This window comes from Meleagris gallopavo, chromosome 6 (assembly GCF_905368555.1).
Source record: "Meleagris gallopavo chromosome 6, MGAL_WU_HG_1.1, whole genome shotgun sequence".
NCBI lineage: Eukaryota > Metazoa > Chordata > Aves > Galliformes > Phasianidae > Meleagris > Meleagris gallopavo.
In genome coordinates this window covers 46,839,682-46,861,758 of record NC_139409.1, presented here as the reverse complement: position 1 = coordinate 46,861,758, position 22,077 = coordinate 46,839,682, and the positions used below count along the sequence as shown (strand labels likewise).

Here is a 22,077-nt window from a genome sequence, read left to right as displayed (position 1 = left end):
CTGCTATTTTTTTTTTTTTAAATCAGAGTCTCTGCAGATTCTGCTGATATGCAGCAATTAAGACTAGTTCCTTGTTGTGATGTGTGTCTCTCCCAGCTTCTGTTTCAGGACAAGTAATGCATTTTTAGTATGGATTTTTTTATGTTGTGCTTTCCCAAGCAAATGCTGATATTATGGATATTTTTGGGAGATATGTAGGCTTCATCTGCTGAGGCAGACTCTTCCACAGCTGAGCAATAGGAGCTGTGCAAAGTTCATCTTGACTGAAAGTTACTCATTGAAATGTCACAGCTCTGCTGAGGACAGCACCTCTGACATCTCGTATTGGGATAGCCATATAATAACAGTTACCTACTGCGCTCTCACTCAATGTTTTCAAATCACAGGGGATACTCTGCAAAACACTTCTCATGTCACTGAGACCCCGTATGTTTTTCCAAGTGGTGCAGTTTTTTTTAACGCTGTGTCAGAAAAAGGTTTTGTCACCTTATGGGCCATCTGTGAATTAAGAGCCCCTTGAATCAGATCAAATGTTAAATCCCATGTGAATACTTCGTTTGCTCAGCCAGAATTGCTTCCCTATTTTTTTCCATCTTTTGTGTACATAGCTGAAGTGTTTATTCTGGAAATTACATGTGAACCTACTGTACACTGAGACTATACTGGATCTGATTGGAACCTTCACACTGGTACTATTGTGCTTCAAGAACAAGTGCCTGCTTCTTAGGCACCCAGATAAAAACAGTCTGTTTCTCGTGAAGATCTTATTATATTACTAAGCATTATATTGAGTAAGAAAAAAATAGAGGCAGTACATCTATTTGTTGCCCTGTATAAGAAAAGATAGATCTGGTGTAGCTCAGTTGAAGTTAATGGCCTCGTACTAGTAGAGTGGGCACAGGTTCACTGGGAGACTGGGCAGTCAGAACTGTGTTCCCTCCTGTGCAAAAATGGCCGTGAAACAAAAGTCACGGCAGCTGTGTTCAGTTAGTTGTGAAATATTCTGATACCGTAGCAGATGCTTGGAGAGTGGTCAATAGAAGTGCACCAGAATGCATGCTGCCTCAGAAACATGAGGCAATCTTAACATGGCGGGGACATACAGGACAGTGGACAGACAGCCTTTAGCTGTGCATGTTGCACTGAGTAAATTGGACTCCTTGGCACTTTGGATATCGTCTATTTTTCTCTCTGGTCGGAATGTCGTGTTGAGGTGGGTGCATAATTGTTCACAGCTGTTTGGTTGGACTGCCTGTTCTCTGTTCCTGTCAGGTCTATCCTCACCCTTTCTTCACAGAGGTCCAGCAAACAGAAAACATACACATTTTGGCTCTAAGCAGACTAGCACAAGACTGTAAGTGGGTGAGACAGAATGTTTTAGGAACCACACTTGGCAAATGAAGCGCTATGGAGAAATGAGCCAGGGCAGTTCCACAAACAGTCTTTCCCAAGTAAGTGAGGATAAGACCATATTTTGTTCTGCACCTAATACTTCAAGAGCTGTAGACTCTTACCTGCTATGCGTTTGAGGAGTTCAGTCCTGTATCTCTTCTAAACATTTTCAGATGTTTAACAGATCAAGTGTCTATGAAAGTGATGTAAGTAATCTAAATTAGAATTCATTATTCAACCATTCCTGCCTTAAGTCAAACTGATGCTGCATCTGGAAATAAATTCACTATATGCTGACATCATAATCAAATACTTTCACACTCAACAACTTAAAGACATCACTCAACCAAATGAATCAGGTTTTTTCTAATTATGTCAGCTTAAATGAAAACTTGTGGGAGGTGTGATTATATCTTAGATTCATACTGAAGAGAAAACAATGCAAATGATCAGGATGCTGGAAAGTGCCAATGTGATTTGGTTAGCTTTGGAAAAATGTTGGATCTGGAGGGCTGAAGGGAAGAACGCCTCTCTGAATTTGATCTTTGTCTTTAATACAACTGGATGTGGACAGATAACTCAAAATAATATAGACAAAACAATGACATAATGCCAACAGGGGAACTTATCCCTTCTTGTGCAACGATACGTTGCTGAAATAGCTTCCTGTTGCCCCCCCAACTGATACTAGATCATGTTCCCTCTTGCAGGATGGAGAGATGTGGTCCTCTGTGAACTGCACCATCTGTGCTTGTGTGAAAGGCAAGACAGAGTGTCGCAAGAAGCAATGCGTTCCAGTCAGCAGCTGTCCTCATGTGAGTTTTTTTTAAAAAAGCGTGGCTTTCTTCTCTGCTTTTCACCACCATTATGTTTGTCAGTGCTTCTAGGAAGTGTGTGCACAGCACTGGGGCACGTAGATTGGGAAAGTAGAGATTTTTTGGCATATTAATTTAGGCTGGTGTTTTCCAAGTGTGCTATTGCTACTCTGGATAAGAGCTTCTCGCCTCTGTCTTTGCTCTGCAGACTGTGTTCCTTTTCTCCTCCTTACTTTGTCTCAAGTATCTGGAATACAATATCTCTTTCACTTATATTATGTAGCTTTGTAGAGTGGTGAGATGACTGTGAACATAGATTCATCTTGCAGATGTTAAGCATCAAAAGCTAGTACTTCCTTTTTGTAGTGCATATGAGGCTTGAAACTTGGTTAGACAGGTAAATTAAATGAAATAAAATTTCAAACTATGCCACTTTGTCTGAAGTTTCAGCCTGAAAAAAAATTATTTGAATGTCTGAAGTGAACCCAGAGTGTGGTGCAATTATGCCTTACTTAACTGCTTCAAAAATTAGCATATGAAACCTTGAGGTAAAATCAGCTTTTGTTTCTTGGATTTCTGTCACTGACAAAGTACTTTGTTTTAATGGCCCAAGCTTTCAGAAGAGGGAGCTCTAAATAGCACCTCATGTAAGGTCAGATCTTTGAACAGAGCTGCAGAAGTGAGAGCCAAGTGGTTAGCATTATACCTTCTCAGTGTTTCCCTCTCCATCCTGGAAGCCAGTCGGGAAAATGTGAGTCACAGACACCTAGGTATAAAATTTTAAATGACAAACTTTAGTTTGTAAAATTTTATATGTGTGAACTTTTGACAGCCAGAAGCTGTGGTAGAATAAAATGCCTGTACCACAGTGCTCCTGTTTCTGCTGTGCCAGTGAGGAGTGATGTTTGTATCCTCAGGAGAGCGGACAGTCTTCCTGTCACTCTGGTGCTCACTGCATAGGGTAGTTTTGTTAATAGGCCTCATACGAGATACTGCACATGGGAAATAGGGGAAAAAAAAAAAAGAAAAAAAAAAAAAGGGGGCTCTTCTTCTGGGAGCCAGATGAGGCCCGTGGTGATCAGGCTTCCTCGCTTTTCACAGCATAAGCAGGAGGTGAGAGCTTGGACCCTTCCGGTCTCCTCAAATTCTTTGTTATTGACCCTGGCACATACTACATCTCATTTATATTTTCCCCATGCAAGATGCATTTCAAACATTCAAGATGTTTCTGAGATCAAATAACTAGTTTGACAGAATATAATTCTTAAGTGAAATAAACCACTTCAGCGCTACCCAATATGAATTATAGCATTGAGATAATCAACTGAAGTGGCTTCTGTGAATGAATTCACTGTTCGTGAACAAGTTAGTGAAAACAGTGCTGGGTAAAAATTCATCATCTGCAGTCCTGTGGGACCATAACTGACTGATGTGCAAACTGACTGGTGTACCAACCAGCTGATATGTGAACTGTTCCAAGGTTAATGCAAACCCCTTAACTGCACTAAACCTCTGAGTTGATTCTTCAGACAAGGCTCAGCTCCTCGGGGCTAAAAGATCAGATTAAGTTATCCTGAAGAGCCTTCCCTCTAGCATCTAACCAGTCACCCTGTTCCCTCTCTTAAAATGGAGCCCATACCAAGCTGCGTGTGAAACCACCCTCCTCCACAGATACAAGCTATGTTTCTGCTCTTTCAATCTAAAAATTGGAAAGACAAGCAAGAGAAGGAATGTAAACTCCAGAGTGAGATTTATTTTCCTATTGCAAATAGATACCACCTCAAGTAATTTTAAGGCAAATAATGTATGCTCATGGATGTAAATCTTTCACTTTTCATCTGTGCTACGCTCTCTTTGAGGTATACTGTCAGAAATCTATAAACATTAATTAAACACACCATATTAATCAAGATAAAGATCTTTTGGTGATTTTGATACTGAAAGTATTGATATCATGAATATAGGGTTATGCCGCTGTCTCTGAAAACTGTACGGGTATGAACTCCATTTTTTTTTTTCCTCTCTTCCCAATATTTCTGGTAGTAAGCAGTCTCTATTGGCTGCTGAAGGCTGCTGTGGAGTAAAATGCTGTTTACTGCCCCTTAGGGTGTCAGTCTACATACAGTTATCTCATGAAAATTACATTAGGATACACACGACTGAGTGTGAAAGGATTGAAGATTCACAAAGCAGCTTACAACATTGTTTCTGGACTTAAATGTTTTTTGTTTCTTTATTCCTTTGTTTTTGTGATGGAGTATTATTTAATTTATCAACATAGTTTTTAGTCAATTATTTCTTGAAAGGATAAGTTTCAAAGTGACGTTTCAGCAGAAATTCCTAGTACTGTGCCATCACATCATTATTTGTTCTATTGGTGGCAGGCTGCCATATTTTAAGAGACTGTTTCTGCCACTTCTTTAATTTTCTTCATAGAGCTAGGCACATTTTTTCATTGCTTTTATTCTTCTCTTTTTGAAATGTTTAATTCTGTATCAGTAATTACAGGAAGCTTTTTTCTTAGCTTCTTTTATCCGCAGCAGGGACAATATCTCTCTTGCAAATTCAATTGCTCCTGTCATTGTAAAATCAGTCCTTGGGCTTTTAGTGAGCCCTGTGGCTTGTGGTTACTGTTTCTGGCTTTCTGGCAGTTGATTTTATGTTGATCTTTCCTCTCAGTTACCTCGAGCATCAGTCTGCAAAGTGGTGCATGCTAGACCCCATTCAACACTATTAAGCATGTGTCCAGTCTTGCTGAAGGTCCTCCATGTGTGCTTAAACACATGCTTAAATGCCATATAGAAATGGAATCATCTCAACATTTGGCAAGACTGAATTTCAGACATCCATTAGACCTTTTCTTACCTAATTATTATTCACTTGCCTTAGTCCTGCTCCAGCCTCCTGCTTTCTTTGTGCCATCTTCCTTCTATTATCATGATTATCTATTTCCTCCTTGCCTCTTTTCCTTGTGCCTTTGCATTCCCTGCTAATAATGCCTGCTTGTGGAAATGGTCACTGGTCACAGATGTCTCTTTTTGTACTTCTGGAGGAGAGCCTGTTGAATTTTACAGCACACAACCTTTTCTGATGCCCAGAGCTCAAAAGTTAATAGAATTAAATTCATGACATGTGAAGATATTTGCAGAGTTTAATTTTGATGGTAAATTTTGAACCCATGAACTTGAAGAGAGTTGAAAATTTATTCAGAACATGTTCTCCCATCTTTAACACAGGCAGCGTTTAATGTTAGACACATCTGTTATTATTACAAACAAAAAGTTGCTGTTTTTACTCTAGTGCCAAATGAGGCACAAAAAAACAACAGCTGTTGCTATTGCACAACCAAATAACCCCTCAATTAGTCCTGACTTAGAGGAAAAAAAACCAAAACCTCAGACATAAAATTGAAAACCTCATAAAAAAGAAGAAAAATCCCAGAAAACAAATAGACTCAAATGTGGTCTGCTTATAAATATTCATAGGGAAAAATGGGATCACATCTCTTAGCCCACTCCTAAGGGAACCCTCAATGCTAACGAACTCTTGCAGCACATGTTAGCAATAACGGGTTTCCTTATTCTACAAGACAAAAACAGGATCACAGGCCAACATGGTGGCTCAAGTAACCAGCCTCAGCAGGCTGCCTTGGAGATTCCAATTTCACTTGAATTTTTGCCACTTCCAGCTTGGCTGATGATTTCGACTCTTTTATTGAAACAGAGGTAAGGCTACGGTGTGCAGCGTGTGGCGTTCAGCTGCATGTCTTCCTTTTGTACAAATAAATGCTGCCCAGCTCTGTACTTCTGTGCAGTTTTACTGGTTCTTTCTTAAAAGGATTTTGAGGTAGCAGGTGCTTGATAGGTCTTCTCCTTGCAGCCTGGTCCTCAGTTTTCTTTGCTCTGGGGCCTGGTGGTCACAGAAAGGTCTAAGCATTGCCTACACGCTAGTGAAACTCAAATCTATTTCATTTCTCAAGACCAGACATGCCTAAAATCCATTCTTTGGATTTTCACACACTCAAGATCAACCTTACGCTGAACTTTTATGCCCTGATGATGACGATGAGCTCAAGCACACTCATTACCTGGAGCTCATTTCTCCCCATGCATAGTGTCAAAGCTTGGCAGCGTTTTTGGCAGAAAGCAATGTAGGTAGCACTATGGCTTGCAGTCTAGGTTCTGCTTCCCATCTCCGCCTGGACTTGCCACCCCTTCCTTGTGGGCATTTCTCTACTGCTGAGTGTGTTTGGAACAAAGGATATTGCAGCTCCATTTGTTCCCTCTTACTGGCCACTCCTTGCTTGCATGCTTAGTGGAGAACAGGACCAGTGGCCGCACAAAGGGGACTTTCTGTGTTCAACTACAATTCTACTATCGGACTGAAGTGTTGGTGCTTGGGAACAGCACAACTCCATATGCCTCTTCCTTCTCCTTACGAGAATGTGGGTGAGCTCCAATATCACCATTAGTTCTGTTACAACCCCTGCCAGTTTTTGCTTGGAAAAACATATCATTCAGTCTGAAATTTTCCAGGCCTATCCTCTGACTTGGTGGTAAGCTTTTGGGAATTTAAGTAAAATCAGAGAGAACATCTTTTAATTTGAGGATAACTGAAAAAGAGAATGAATTTATGTACAAAGAAGCATGATTCCTACTTCTAGCCAGCCTTGTATAAGACACAACTATAAATAAAACTGTCATGGGCAAAGCAGTGAGTAAATACTTGAGACTTTCGTCCATGATCCTGTGATTAGACTAAATTTTTTATTTTTAGATGTTGCATGTCTTTGGATATATGCTCATTTACTTCATCAGGCAACTTGGTCTGAGATTGCTAATATAATCTGGTAAGAGGTACCATGGGATTTACCCATGAAAGAAATCTGGCCAAACTAGATATCTACTAGTGCCTCCTTCCTTCATTTCTGTCAAAAAATGAATGATCTGGGGGCATGGGAGAGTGCTGGGGTGTGGAGGGCTGCAGATTGCATAAGTGTCCATAAGTACATTAGGAAATATGTGTTTTGGATGTGGGAAAAGGTGGTGATCTTGGTAACTAAACAATTAGTCTGCTTTTAGATATCTGTGAATACATGAGCCCAAAGTTCTCTCACACTCTCTAAAGAGAAAACTGGTAACAGAGAAGTCTTTTAGTATTCCATTTCTAATAAGACTGCCAGGAAGCTTTTTGAATAGTTCTGTCTGTTTTTAGCACCTGATATTTGAAGCTGTAACCAGGGCATTGAGTTCAAACACAACTTAAACTATTTTCAAAAGCTTATCCAGCCTTACAAAATAACACAGTCATTGCTCCAAAAGCTCTTTCATTAAATCGGCCTGTCTTTCTCCCAATTAGGGTAAAATCCTGAACAGAAAAGGATGCTGTCCTATTTGCACTGAAAGTAAGTTCTTTCTTCACATTTTTAAAAATCTTTTCTATTATTTTAAAAAATATATATATATATATATAGTAGAAATGTTTGCTTTCTGCCTTCTTTTTATAGATCTTCTTTTTAAGGGGCAGGTGACTCTTTCTGGCTTGTTTCTTATAAGTCTATGAATTTGAAATAAAATGCCCCAAAAAAGGAATCTATTTCTTTTTTTTTTTTTTTCCCCAAATGACAATATTTGTGCTAAATCTGAGGCATTGCTCTTTGAAGGACATGCTTGGCCTGTGAAATTTGTGGGTAATTAAATAAACAATGTATACAAAGTTGTACTTCTTAGGACTGGGTGACTTTTATACCTGTAAATAACAACCCCATTGTGCAAGAGAGGGGAAGCAGTCAAAGTGTATATATAATTCAATAGCTTTGCATAACAGCAATGGAAAGTGCCGGAGGAAGCTGTTCTTTTATCTTGTGATGTTTAACTCAACCACCACCATTTTAATTCCTTTACTCTTCACTTCAGGAATAATCATCTTTCCATATCCCTTGCAATCTTTCCTAGCTAGCAAATCCTACATGCACAAATATTTACCCTTAAGATTATCCTATTTAAATCAACATGGAGGCCTGTCTTCACTGAAGTTATCAGGATACAATTATGTATTTCCTTCAGGATGTGTTTAAGTATTTTTCTAAATAGGAACTGAATGTTAAAGTGGGGCTCTATGATTTAGGAGCAGGTTTTTTTTTTTTTTTTTAAACAGAATGTTTCCTATTTTTTTTTTTGTCTAAAGTTAAATTGTTTTTACTGATGTACTCATTTCTGGATAGAACATAAAACAGACAAATTCTATAAATTACTACTTTTTTCCCCACTCTTCATTAATTGCTTCTGAATATGTAACTTGTAATAAAATCTAGTTTTGGATTCTTCAGTATCAAAATGAAGTGAAATACAAATGTCAAACTCAAAAAGTCTTGAAATAAAGAATACCAAGAAGGAGAAATGAAAAATTGAACTGACTAGCAGCTGAGTTTATGTATGCTCAGTTTCAAGGGTGAAGACATTTCTCTATCACTCTGCTTGAACATGACATGTTATTAGTGTCCTGAATTTATTGATCGCTGTCTTGCGTCTGCTCTTACATTTCAGTCTCATTTAGCCTTTCTGATGTGCTCTTTTGTAATACGAGCAGTTTACTTTTAGAAAGAGGTAAATAGTGGGGCCATCCATTCCCTCGAAGTGCTGAAGGTCCTCTGTTGTAAGTGGTTATGAAGAAGGCGTTTCCTTCTAGCAGAAATCCTGCTAGAGAACGATAATTTGTGACAACTGTTTCATGGGGGAAGCAAGCAAAAAAATGTTTGTTAAAGGTAAAAATACCTCATATAGGAGCCAGATCACCTTAGGCTCAGAACTTCTTGATGATATAAGAGAGTGGTTGTGCCTTTAAGACATGAAATTAAGGGGAGAGTATCAGCAGCCAGCAGACTATGTTACATTTACATTCCTATTATGAATGAAGTGGCAGATGTTTGATCTTAGTTTAAAAAGCAGTCTTTTTTTTTTCTCTCCACAAACAAGTGTGCAGAGAGAATTCTAGGGATACCATGGGAATTTGGACTCTTGATTCAGCAGCTGTTAGAGCATCTCCCCCAGTTCAAATGCATGGGTCCACTGTGTGAGGAAGCAGTAAACCTTCCTGAAATCTGGAAAGTCTCTAGTACAAAGAAATTGACAAGTCCAGTTATTTTGTGAGTTTTTGACAGTTGAAGGTCTGCAGCCAGCCTCCTCCTTCAGCACCAGACTGAGACTATGATATTCAGCCAGGGGTTTCGAACTACCAGGAATGGAGATGCCACAACCTTTCTGGGTAGCCTTCTCCACAGTTTGACCCATCTCATGGTAAAATTTTATTCTTTATGTCAAGCTGGAATCTCCCTTATTCCAAATTATGCCGTCTGTTTCTTGTCCTTCTGCTGTGCAGCTCCATTAAGAGCTTGGCTCCATCTTCTCAGTAACCTACATGCAGGTACAGTAAGATTACTCTTGGTTCTCCCAAAGCTTTCAGACTAAACAACCCTGTTCTCTTAGCCTCTCCTTATGGGTCTACATTGCACTGGCTCTGTGTATGGCTGGGAGGCGAAGTGACTGTCCTGCAGTGATATGTTCCTCTGTTGCACGTGAAATGGATCCTTTTTTGGAGAGGTGTCTCACTATGGGCACATTTAGCATTTGGAGGAGGACAAATGCTGATTTGATTCTAAGGCTTTATGATTAAAAGTAATTCCAATTAGTTAATGTAATCAAAGACTTTAAATACCTACTCTTGTATAGCACCAGTAGCCATTAGCATTCTAACAGCTGCCATTTGCAAGGAATTAATTCCACCTTTGTGCCAGAAGTGCTGTAAATCTCATCATAGCATTTTGACAGGTAAAATCATAAGTGCTTCAGTGATGATCACAATCGCAGTCCAGTTGTTAGAAACTTTGCCAATTCAACCTATTCCTGATAAGATGCAGATGCATAGCCCTTTCCCCCACCCACCCACTCATACTGATCCTCTCTCCACATGTTGACACACCAGACATATTTGTTGGTCCAGAAGATATTAATTTTCCAAAGTAAAAACAACATAGGAGGTACGAGAACATACTGTACATAGGAGAGCTCTGAGTACAGTTTAAATGCAGCCAATTTCTACGAAGTGGGTCAAAAACAGTCACGTTGTTAAAGGATACATTTTAAACTGGAAAAAAAAAAAATCAAAGGATTATTTTTCAAAGCAGTTTGTTGCAGAAAGAAAAAGTACCTTGTCTCCTAAAGGACTAGGGAGTCCCTTTTGTCTGCTGTTGCTGAAGTTAACTGTGGTTGGTTTTGGCATGTTGCTCCTTAAGCTCCATGGCTGGTGTACAGTTATCACTAATTAAACACAGTGGTCATACCAGTGGAAAATTCAACAGTTTAGTTTATTCTGCTGTAAAAATGTAATGAAATGTACTCTTTTGGACTTGATTTAGAAAAATCACCACTGACGTCAATTCCATAAATTAGTAATCCTGTGTTAGAGCAAGGTCATTTTCATATTAAAAAAAGAAAACACTAAGCCTGAACTCAAGTAATATTAACAGACTGCCCTCAGAGCAAGCTGGGAATTTGCAATGGAGACTAAATCTTTGTTCTTGACATTGAAGAATTGATAGCCTTTGCTGAAATTACAGCATGTAGTAATGCTTCCTACTGTGACTGTGCAGATATATTTTAATCATTATCAATACCTCTAACACAGTCATACCTGAGTCGTTGTTAGGTCTTGTGGATAAGGATTTTTTCAAAGAGTACCGCAGTCATCTAGATTTAGTGGGACGTATGATTAATTTTGTAGTAAAGACTTTTTTTTTTGGTGGGGAGGCAAAAACTTTTGTTCACCAATCATTCAGCATCTTTGTAAATTGACATATAGCACTGAGCCAAACTCAAGGCATTTGGATCCAGCCAACCAACCTTAGGACTAAAAGGTTGGTACTTTCACCTGCTGCTGTGTGCAGATCCTTTATATTTGCATTTATAGAAATACTAAAAAATTGATGACTCTTCAAAACAACAGCAAAAGATTAAAAAAGAAAAAAGATAGCTTTGTAGGTATCTATGACAGCAGGAATCAGAACTAAAGGATCACAAAGTCTGATGGTCCTGTTTCCTGTTATTTCCTTGCCATAGAGAAATACATCAACAAAAAGACTGCAATTGCTCATTCATACTGGAATGCTGTTCATGACTTAGCTCCTCAGTCATTTCAGCTGTGATGGCCTACTGTATAAATATGTATTTGAACAAATTGGAATAGATATTTTATTTATGAAATAGACCATAAAGACGCCTGTGGATTTTTTGACACCACACCTTGTAATGTGTATTATATCAAGCTGCACTATGCAACAGTTATGAGGAAAGTACTCTAAGGCTACGCATTTTTTAAAGAAAAGCTAATGAAATTCTATTATGTGTGTTCTGTAGCTAACTTTCAGAAGTTAATAATGTGTTCTGTTTGATTTAGGGCTTAATTCAGCGTATGGACTAATTGCATTCAAAGTTTCATTTCATTTTTAAAAAGCTGGGATCTTTTTTGAATTATAGATGTGCAACCAGAACAGTCCTACACTGGTAAACTTCTATTTTTTCCTCCTTCTCCGCACTTAGAAAATGTCCAAAACAATTTTAGTTATAATTTAAAGTGTATTTTTCTTGGCCACTCTTAACTAGCTACAAGCCCAGAAGAGTGTGACCAGACATCTGGACATCTTGGACTTCAATTGACTGCTCTGATGTCCTGAAAAAATAAAACAAGCTATTCCATGAGCACCAGAGCTAACAGCCCGGTTTCCTATGGATTTGTGTCCCATTTCCTTTATACCCTAACAAATAATAAACCGAGCTAGAGACAATATATCCTGTGGCTGTTCTGGAGCTAAAAATGTGCTAATTGGCCAGCCAATATGCTCATGCTCTTTGGCCGGTCAGGATGTGTGTGCTGACTGTCTGTCTGGCCTCAACTAAACAGTCTATATATAATTCAGCCTTTTCATAAAGGCCATATACCACCTTGGGGGTAGGGGCATTAGCCTGAAGGCACATAGGTACTTTTTAGCAACCTGTTATTTCAGTAAGTGATTCTTAACTTTACTCAGCATACTATTTACTTGAACTTGAGCATCTCTCTGTTAATTTTTGTTTTAAATTGGCCAAAACCGGTTGTGATTTCATTAACTTTCTTTCCTATTTAAGAGAGTATGTTAAACCTCAAGGAATGCTAAAATGTTCTTTTTCACTGCTGGTTCTTTTTCAGCTTCTTTTTTTTTTTCTTTTTTGTTCAGATAAATGTGTTTTCAAACCCTGTGCTCCTTGCATACAATTACCTTCCCAGTTAGTTACCTTTCCTAATGAAAGTCAGTATTTCATTTGAATTGGGTGCATGATTTGTAACATGCAAGGAGAGCTGGCCAAGAGTTTCACGATATTCGCTTTAGCACCTAAATGCTATTATTACGAGTTTGCAAGAAAGCTATAGATCCTTAGGTGGGAACTAGGCAAACTGTGTGAGTTACATGTGAAGACCATCAAATGTAAGAGCATGCAGTCCATATTTTGTTGTTTAAAAAAGAAACAAACGTGAAAACTGTCTTGTTCCAGAAGTTTATTCAAAAGCCAAGGGTTTTGAAAATTGATTTGGGCACCGAAATGTGGGATTTCCAAAAGGCATTTACAGGTGTTTGCAGCCAGCTTCTAATAGTGTTTAATCAGAGTTGAGTGCCTTAATTGTGTAAGGTGCTTGGGAAATCACAGCTCTTTGTGCATAGCTCTGTGGTGCTTTTAAAGATCTCTGTCTTTCAGGGAAAGGAACATGGGTATATTTGCCTTCATATAAATACGCATGTGTAGATGAGCAGAAGATACTGAAGTTGAGAAATGCCAGGTTTAAAACAAGCAAGAGACAGTAGTTTTTCAGGCACTGTGCCAAAGGATGTTGTGGATGCTAAAAATGTTTCTGGGTCAAAAAGAGACTGGACAAATTCATGGAAAAGAAGTCTATCAAAGGCTACCAAATAAAGACAAACCCTGTCTAGCTCAGAAAGTCCCTAAGCTGAAAATAGTTGGAGGCTGACACAGTCTTAGGGGAGCATCTTATATTATTGCCCTTTTCTAACTGTACCCTAGACATCTGATAGAGACCAGGAGTATCTGCAATAAGCTGGCAAGAAGTTACAGTAGGGAAAGGGATTTGCATCCACAACTCTCTGCTTCAGTAGCACAAGTCACACTGCCATGTTGGGAAGCATAGATTTGGCAATGCAGTGATACTCTCCAATCACTACATCTCATCTCAACAGAGAAGAAATTCACACATGACACTAAGTAGAGAACAAGTGTTTGCAATACATTTCAAAACCAGCCATGCATAAAGGCCTTTTTTATTTCCAAAAGAAAACAAAAAAACAATAATAAAAAACAGAAACAAAGAAATCATAAAACGTGATGTGATTGAAACTCTCTCAAAAGGTAAACAAGTCAAAACCTAAAAATTGGTGGAACACTTTTATGTTGCCTGCCTTTTGCAGTCTTGTTATACCCTGTATTAAGATTTCTTTCAAGGCCAGACAGTTCTTCTTATTTTCAGTGCCCGAGTTATCACGCACACTCTTGCAGGGTGTGGGTTTATTTTTTAAGACACCCAGAATTTTAGTAGTCCTTTCAAGAATGTTTTATACAGTGATATCAGAGAATCAATTATTCGGGCTGTTTTTAGGTAGATTTTCCTTTCCCCACTTCCTTGGTTATTAAAGAAAACAGCAATGTTTGGATCAGGCATACAGCTATCCAATCCAAAATACATTCTTTTTTATTTTAACTGCACTGTATCAAGTTGACATATGACGTGCCACGATGTAACATAACATAAAACAACATTACTCTGCATAACACATTAGAAATTAAAAATAAATATTTCCTTTGGATCCCATTGGTACTATCAATTTTACTTGCACATCTCTGAATTATGTTTGTTCCTCTCTCATTTTTGCTTTTTAGCTACTTTCATAGGTGAAGAACTGCCCTCTCTCCCCCAACATGTGGGATAGCAATGTGTATAACATCTCTACATTCTCGGCCTCTAAAAATGCAAACAAAAAACAGTTCTCATCACTGAAATTTTCACTGGTGTTTGGGCTCATTTTTTGTTGATAGTTTCCTTGCTTTTAGAACAGTTTTCATTATATTTAAAGAAAAATTAAAACCTGGAAAAATGAAATAGAATCTGAGCAGGTAGTAAAATGTATCTTAATATTCATCATGCAGTATAATTGCATGAATACATAAGGAAATCAGAAAACTTATTTGTATGATTTAGTGGCAGTAGTCAGACATTCTCTGTATAAAACCAGGAGATTTTTTCCTGTTGGTGAAAAGTACACTGGTGATTAAAAACTCTATTGTTTCTTTCATTTGAAGTTTGCAAAAAATAATCGTGGATAAATATCAATTAATCGTTTTGTGGACTTTGGAAAGCAGTTACTGATATCCTTATTGTTGGCAATGGGAAAAGGAGATTCACAAAAGCGCATGTTTCTTAAAAGCACATTCAGGCATCTTGGTTTTCTGGCACTGCTTAAAGTCCTTAGGCCCTGACTTCCATAGCAGTTGATCAAATGTGATTCATCAGTGACCTGGATGAAGGGATAGAGTGCATCCTCAGCAAGTTTGATGATGCTATGAAGCTAGGAGGAATGGCTGATGCACCAAATGGCTGTGTTGCCATTCAGAGAGACCTGCTGAAGAGAGACAGGCTGAAGAGTTGGGCAGAGAGAAACCTTCTGGGGTTCTACGAGGCCAAGTGTGCAGTCCTACACCAGGGGAGGAATAACTGCATTCATCAGTACAGTTTAGGGGCTGACCTGCAGGAAAGAAGCTTTGATGAGAAGGATCTAGGTGTCCTGGTGGACAACAGGTTGGCTATGAGCCAGCAGTGTGCCCTGGTGGCCAAGAAGGCCAATGGTATCCTGAGGTGCATAAAAAAAAGCATCTCCTCTTGTGGAGATGTTCAAAGCTCACTTTGACACTTTTCTGTGCAATCTAGTCTGTGGAACCTGCTTTAGCAGGAGATTTGGACTAGGTGATCTCCAGAGATTCCTTTTAACCCCTATGATTCTGTGATTTTGAATTCAAGCGGACCTGTCAACATAATGTGCTTGAGAAATCACAACTTCTGGTCCCTGGTTATGAAACATAGTAAAGAGGCATACTAATGCCAAGAATGGCTTAACTGAAGACTTACTGAAAAAAAAGAATGGATGTGGCAAGTTAAAAGTTCATTACAAATGTTACCCAGGTACCGCTTCTGTGATAGTACTGCACTGTGAGGTGGGGAAGACTGGGGTAAGACTTTTAAGACCTTGCAGTATGGGTCATTAAGAGCTGCAGGAGCTAGTGATGGGATTCATGTTACTCCTGCTCTATGAAAACAGGGTATATATGTATCAGAAATAATGTAGGTATAGGTGATTCTGCATTACAGCTGGAAAAAGGAAAGGTAATGTTTCCTGGGGCCCCCTTCATTCACATCTTCTATACATATCCCTGCACAGCCTTTAACTGAAGCTAGTGAAAACATCAGAAACAATACAGCTCCTTTAGCACAGCACTGTGCCTAGGCTAAATAGGCTGACTGAGAAAGGTATATTGCTTAGTCAGAACTACATTACACTCCATCATAGAAATTCTGTGCTTCTTCTCCATAACATGCTTCCTTTCTTTGTAGGTTTGAATTTTCCCTTTTTGTTTTAGCTGCCTTTTCAGAGAAGACATTGTATGATAATTTTTTTCAGCTAAGAAATAGCATTCTCTGTTATTCTCCATTCCCCTAGGCTGCTGGCTTTTGTTTTGTTTTGTTTTTTTGATTGATGCTGTTCTCAGCTGTCTGATTACTGAGTCACATTTTCTTAGTGTATCAAGCTGTCCCCCTAAAACAGGCATCATCTTTCAATAGCAGCCTAAGCCCATGAGTATTCAGCTGGCAGCAGCAGTGTGCTTTTCTCTGTCCTGAGATTCCTTCTTCCAGGAACAGCGGCAGTGAGATGTGGTTAGGACCTATTGTTATACCCAAAGGAGAAATGCAAATTGCTGCTCTCCTCAACTGCTAAGCAATTCAATCAATTGCTGGATAACTGCAGGGTAACTCAGAATTGTTGATGCGAGTGTGGACAAGTTCTGCCTTTGAGAACTGTGACTTCTCTTGACCAGCATAGAACTGCAAGCATCAATAAGACATCTCCCTCTAATTGTAAAAATGCACATAACTAGCAGAGACACTCTGCCCTTAGATAGTCATTGCGTCATGCTATTCATGTACTGCTGGCTTTTGTTGCGAGGACAATAACCGCTAAAAGTCAGTTTTGTATAAATAACATGTGACAGTTTGTAGTATTAAAAAAGTATGTGTATAGTAAATGGTGATTGCATTTCCTCAGTGATAATTTTCAGCAACTTAATAATGGTACTAGAGAAGATTTAGAAAAAATATGAATACACCTATTTTATATATTTATACATGTGCCTATATGAAATATGGACAGAACTGGGTCCTGCTGAAGTGGCTTGATGGCTTTTAACTTTGAAGAATCACTCTTGCCTAACCTGGGACATTCAAACTAAAACCTCAAAAATGTACAGGTGATATTTTGAATTCTACTTCTGTGATTGGATTAGGGTTTGCTCCCAGACAAAACTTAAGGGTGAAAGTTCATTCTGGTTGAATTTGATTGAAAGGAATGCCTCCAGCTAAGCTCTCGGAGCAGATAGCAGAACAATACAGGCTCCTTTGGAGAGCAACTTCCCACATATTAAAATGCATGTCCAAAACTAGTGAGATGAGAGACTTTCTACTTGTGTTTGTTTCTCTCTGTCAGTAAGAAAGAAACTGGATAATTTGGTCAGAGTAGACACTTCATGCTTGGAAAGCTGGAATGAAGTTGGAAGGCTCCCATCACACATGTCCAGGAATACATGGGCTCTGCAAGACCCTGGGCTCTGCCTGCTCTGATACTGTGAATGAGGCTTGCATTTTTGGCAATGAAGCTGAACAGTCTCCCAGGGCACTGCAACAACCTCTGCTGTCCAGGTGGCACATTATGCTTAAGGGATTAAGATTTGTCTTTGGTTCCTATCTACAGGTTAACTTTCTCATGGTGTCCCAAGGATTGATTGGCATTTAGTTTTCACTTGCTTTGGGAAAGATTTCTGCTAAAACCGTGAGGCTTATACTTTTCAGATAAATGTATTCCTATTGGTCCTCAGAAAAATCTACCCTGTAGGGCAGAAAGATTAGTTGAGAGCAGCATCCTTTAAGTTCTTATCAACTGCTTTTTTCAAGCTTTGATTGATCCTGATATAGCACTTTTGTTTCTCACTCACCTGCAGAGCCTGGAGTTTGCACTGTGTTTGGAGACCCTCACTACAACACTTTTGATGGACGGACATTTAACTTTCAGGGAACATGTCAGTACGTTTTGACGAAAGACTGCTCCTCCTCTGCCTCGCCCTTCCAGGTGCTGGTGAAAAACGATGCCCGTCGGACCCGTTCTTTCTCCTGGACAAAGTCAGTGGACCTTGTGTTGGGCAGAAGCACCATCAGCCTCCAGCAGCACCTCACAGTGAAGTGGAATGGGACCCGTATCTCACTACCCTGCGAGACACCACAATTTCAGATCGATTTGGATGGTTATTTGCTGAAAGTGACAACCAAAGCAGGTAGGGCAACTGTGTGTATGTCTTCTAGAAAAACTTCTCAAATGCAACAAGAACAGTAACTGGTATAAAACCATAACAATGGCAATAAATATATTAATTAGAGATCTGAGTAACCCAAGTACTTGATAATTCTTTCAAAACTCTTTCAGCCTACAAGCAGACAGAAATGCAGCTGTGAGTGAAGCCTTTGCAGAACACTTCCTAGACTATATTTCATTCTACAGTTGACAATTAGCTACCTGCGTAGATAAATGTGTCGTGATTTTCACTTCCAGTAACTAGAGTGGTTTGTTCAGTGTAATCATTTAAAGAAGACTTGGGTACTGAACTTGAAGTTTTACTACTTGATTTTGTGGATGACACTAAGTTAAGTGGAGCTGTTGAATCGCTTAAGAGCAGAGAGGCCTTGCTGAGATATCTTGTGAGGGCTGGGCAGTTTCCAAGTACATGAAACCGTACAAGAGTTAGAGCCAAATTCTGCTTCTGGGGTGCGGCAGCCCAGGACAGAAGTACAGATTTGGGGACAAGAGGCAGGAGAGCCCCTCCATGGAAAGGGATCTGGGGGTTCTGGATGACAGCAAGTTGAATCTGAGTCAGCAGCGTGCCTGGCAGCCCAAAGGGCCAACCATACCCAGGGTTGGTGCATCAGGGTCACACTGCCAGCTGGGCAAAAGAAGGGCTTGTCCCGCTGTGCTGTGCGGCTTCATCCTGAGCATTGCACGTAGTTTGGGCACCATAGTCTAAGAAGTACGTAAAACTGTTAGAGAACATCCAAAGGAGGGCTATGAAGGTTGGGAAGGGTCTAGAGGGCAAGGTGTGTGAGAAGTGACTGAGGTCCCTTGGTTAGCTCAGCCATGAGCAGAGGAGCTGAGGGAAGGCCTGATGGTGGCTGCAGCTCCTCACAGGGAGCGGAGGGCAGCGCTGAGCTCTGCTCTTTGGTGACAGCAGCAGGGCCTGATGGTGACAGCAGCAGGGCCCGAGGGAACAGCATGGAGTTGTTTCAGGGGAGGATCAGGCTGGGGGTTAGGAACAGGTTTTTCACCATGACCAGTGGTCATAGCACCAGGCTGCTGGAATTGAACTCAGTGATCCTTGTGGCTCTCCTAACTTGGGATATTTTGTGATTCTGTGTTTCTCTAATACTTACGGCTAAGACCAGAGATGTAATCAGTCCTTTAACATTCATTTTTTTTTACTGCTGCAGCAACATACCTTGCAGTCTAAGTGAGAGATACGTGGAAAATCATAGTTACTAATGGTTGGATTAGGTTTAAGTTGTCAAATTATGGAAACGTTTTACTGAGGCTACCCACTAAAATGGACATCCTCGTTTGAAAACCAAGGCTTAATTTGCTGTTTAATGCTATTGTTCTGTGCTTGCTTTGTGTTTGGGTAAGAGTCTCTCCAAGTGGAACAAACTTCATAGCCTCAGAAGCAAAAGGGAATGAGAAACTTCGAGAATTTGGCACATTTTTTTGTAGAAAAAGGAGGGAAGATAGCAGATTCCCAAGTCCTTAGAGACGTAAAGAATACATTTATTGTCAAAATTCTAAACCAGAGGACTTACATTTGTTTTGATAAACTATTTTGAGCTATAGTACGCTCGCATAGATAAATACTGAGTGGAAGCTAAGAATTTCCTCATTAGCATGTGTTAGGTAGCGCTGTAGTCCTGGGAGATTTCACTTAAACAGTGAAGTACTGTTTCAGTGAGAATACTATTTACTGTTAATTCAATTAAATGCCATGTGCAAACAGTGAAACCAGTCTTTCTTATAGAGTTGCACGGTCACAAGCATGAAGCATAGTCATACTCATTATCTAGAGTCTTTTTTTTTTTCAAGGGGTACACTAGCACCCACTGTTGAACTGAGAATTTAGACACCTGTTCATATATCCCCTCGAAATGTAAGTCTGTATAATGTGGATCCCAGCTCTGGGTTCATTCCTAAAAGTGGCAGTGTAGATTTTTGTGGCTGTCTGTAAAATGCACACAAGTTGACCATTATTCACAACTTCTAATTAAAAGCATCTTGAGGGTTTCTCTTTGCAGCCAGCTGAACACTATGAATACTGGCGATGTGGATTTCATTAGCCAACCACAGGCCACGGAAAAGTTTTCAGTTGAAGATGAATGACAGCTAATCCCGCTGCTATTCCATTTGTCTTTGGTGCAAGCCTAATAAATGACTGCACACATCCTTGTCCATGTGTTGGCAGAGGGAGTGCAAACATGGCATATGACAACATACCAAACACTGTGTAATCACTGCAAATTATAGTCTAAATAATTCCTCCCCTTAACAGTGAAGGATTAGGTTTCTCTTACTGAAGGCAGCACGATAGGCCAAGTCCTCCTTACCTCAGCACAGAAGACATGGAAAGAGGCAGAGAACAACATGACTCCATTTTGCTGGGAGAGGATAAGCAGCAGAGAGGCTGTACAGAGAAGAAATGTGCTGAGTGGAGCTGTTTTAAAGACAAAATTTCTATTCCACAAGAAATTCCAAATGCCAAGGGAAAATAATCTGAGAATTTTCTGGAACATGGATTTTTTTAAAATGTATGCTTTCTCAACACAGTGGGGGAACAGAGGCAAAGGAAGGAGATAATGAAAAATAAGCAAAGCTTCTTAACTAGAAGAAAAATTGAAGTAAAATTGGTCTGGAAAGTGCAGAGTCTGGTGCTTACAGCTCAGTCAGCATTCCCTTGGTTTTTGGTTTTCCCTTTGCAGAGCTGGGAGCTGAGTCCCGGATAAAACAGGGGAGTCCAATGCATCAGGAAACCTTGTGGTCCCTGGCTACAAGGCAGTCTGCATGGCAGGACTGTCCTGGAGTTACATATCCTGAGAGTCCAGGCTTCCAGACAGCCCACCAGGCGAGCTGGCATGAAACCAGGTTGGAGCCATGCCTGAGTTCTGTTGGAAGTTCATTGAATCTGATATGCCTCCCTGATGCATTTCATTTCTGATGAATTGGCATTTTCCCGTGAAAACCTGTTTTGTTGCTGAATTCCTCACCAGCTGTATCCCTGGGTTCCGCAGCAGCAGTTCTGGCACCCTGAACTTGCAGGTACTCCCAGTACTGTCTGGCATGCTGTTGATTCCTTGTCTACAATGAGTATATTAACATATTAAGAAGACAAGAGAGCTGGTGGTCACAGAGTTGATGCTAATTCATCTGTCCCTCCAATGCAGGAGTGTTTTTAGTTGTTGTTTTTTTTTCTGGGCAGATCTTTTTCACATATCTGGTTCGCTGAGATTTTCTGTTGGCCCTAGATTTTTAGGGAAGAATGATCTGCCAGTTCTTGAGGATGCCTTTACCATGAAAAATCATGCAGAACAATTGATGGGAGTTCCCAGCATGTGAAACTCAGTGTGTGATGTGCATAAATCCAGAAGAATTTCTTTTAAATGCAGTAGAGCACATAGTGTGCCAAGTTAAGAAATCAAGTACCAAGTTGGTTAAGTGTCCTTCAAAGAAAGAGGAAAATTGGAATACACTAAAAAGTAACTCTGAGAATGTTCCTTTTCTGCACATCTCCAGATGGGACAGATGCTGCATCCTTTGGCTTCCAGTCTCACCACTTGGATTCTGATTCTTGTCCAAGCGAATGGGAAACTCATCCATTGAGAGAGAAAGAGAGGGGGTTATAGGCACCAGGAAACTCTTCCAAACAATTTCTGTCTGCCAAGGAGACCATTTTAAACGTTGCTCCATAGCATAATCCCGTCTGTCACAGCTCTAGTTGGTTTACAGAAACCAACTGAATTTTCTGCGTGTGAACAAACGAAAAGGCACACTCTGCATGGTGCAAGCAGGCACTGACAGAGTTCTCATACATGTTAGATTAAATACCCTTCTTAATTACCCCAAATGGAAGAAGCTCCACTATGGACAGAAAACTCTAGACTGTTCATGAAAGCTAGAAATCTTGTTAGTATAGCTAAAGACAACCTGGCATAATGAGTTTACTTGCTATGCTTGCGTCTTAGCAATTACAGCAAATATAGTGTAATTACTTTATATCTAAGTAGGAAAAATACGTCCACTGCTGGTAGTTAAACTGTAACTCTCTTGAATCAAATCCCATAATCAAAGCAGGGACCTCTAGATTTAAAAGTGTGCATTTTTATATGCTGAGGTTAAAAATCAGAATTTTATGTTATTCATGCGTGC

General features: G+C 39.7%; 1 protein-coding gene across 6 annotated transcripts in view; it reads left to right on the top strand.

Annotated features, from left to right (window-relative positions):
• BMPER (BMP binding endothelial regulator) overlaps window positions 1–22,077 on the top strand; it is a 145,362-nt gene that overhangs the window by 78,950 nt on the left and 44,335 nt on the right. For 5 of the 6 annotated variants that reach the window (XR_014884015.1, XM_031554058.2, XM_085226613.1 and 2 more), the window contains 3 exons: window positions 2,103–2,207; window positions 7,566–7,611; window positions 17,570–17,899. Coding sequence is in view for 5 of the 6 variants with exons in the window: in XM_031554058.2 (XP_031409918.2) it covers window positions 2,103–2,207; window positions 7,566–7,611; window positions 17,570–17,899 (481 nt within the window). In the remaining variant the exon portion in view is untranslated. The remainder of the gene's footprint in view (window positions 1–2,102; window positions 2,208–7,565; window positions 7,612–17,569; window positions 17,900–22,077) is intronic. The other variant, XM_085226614.1, reaches the window with a different exon arrangement.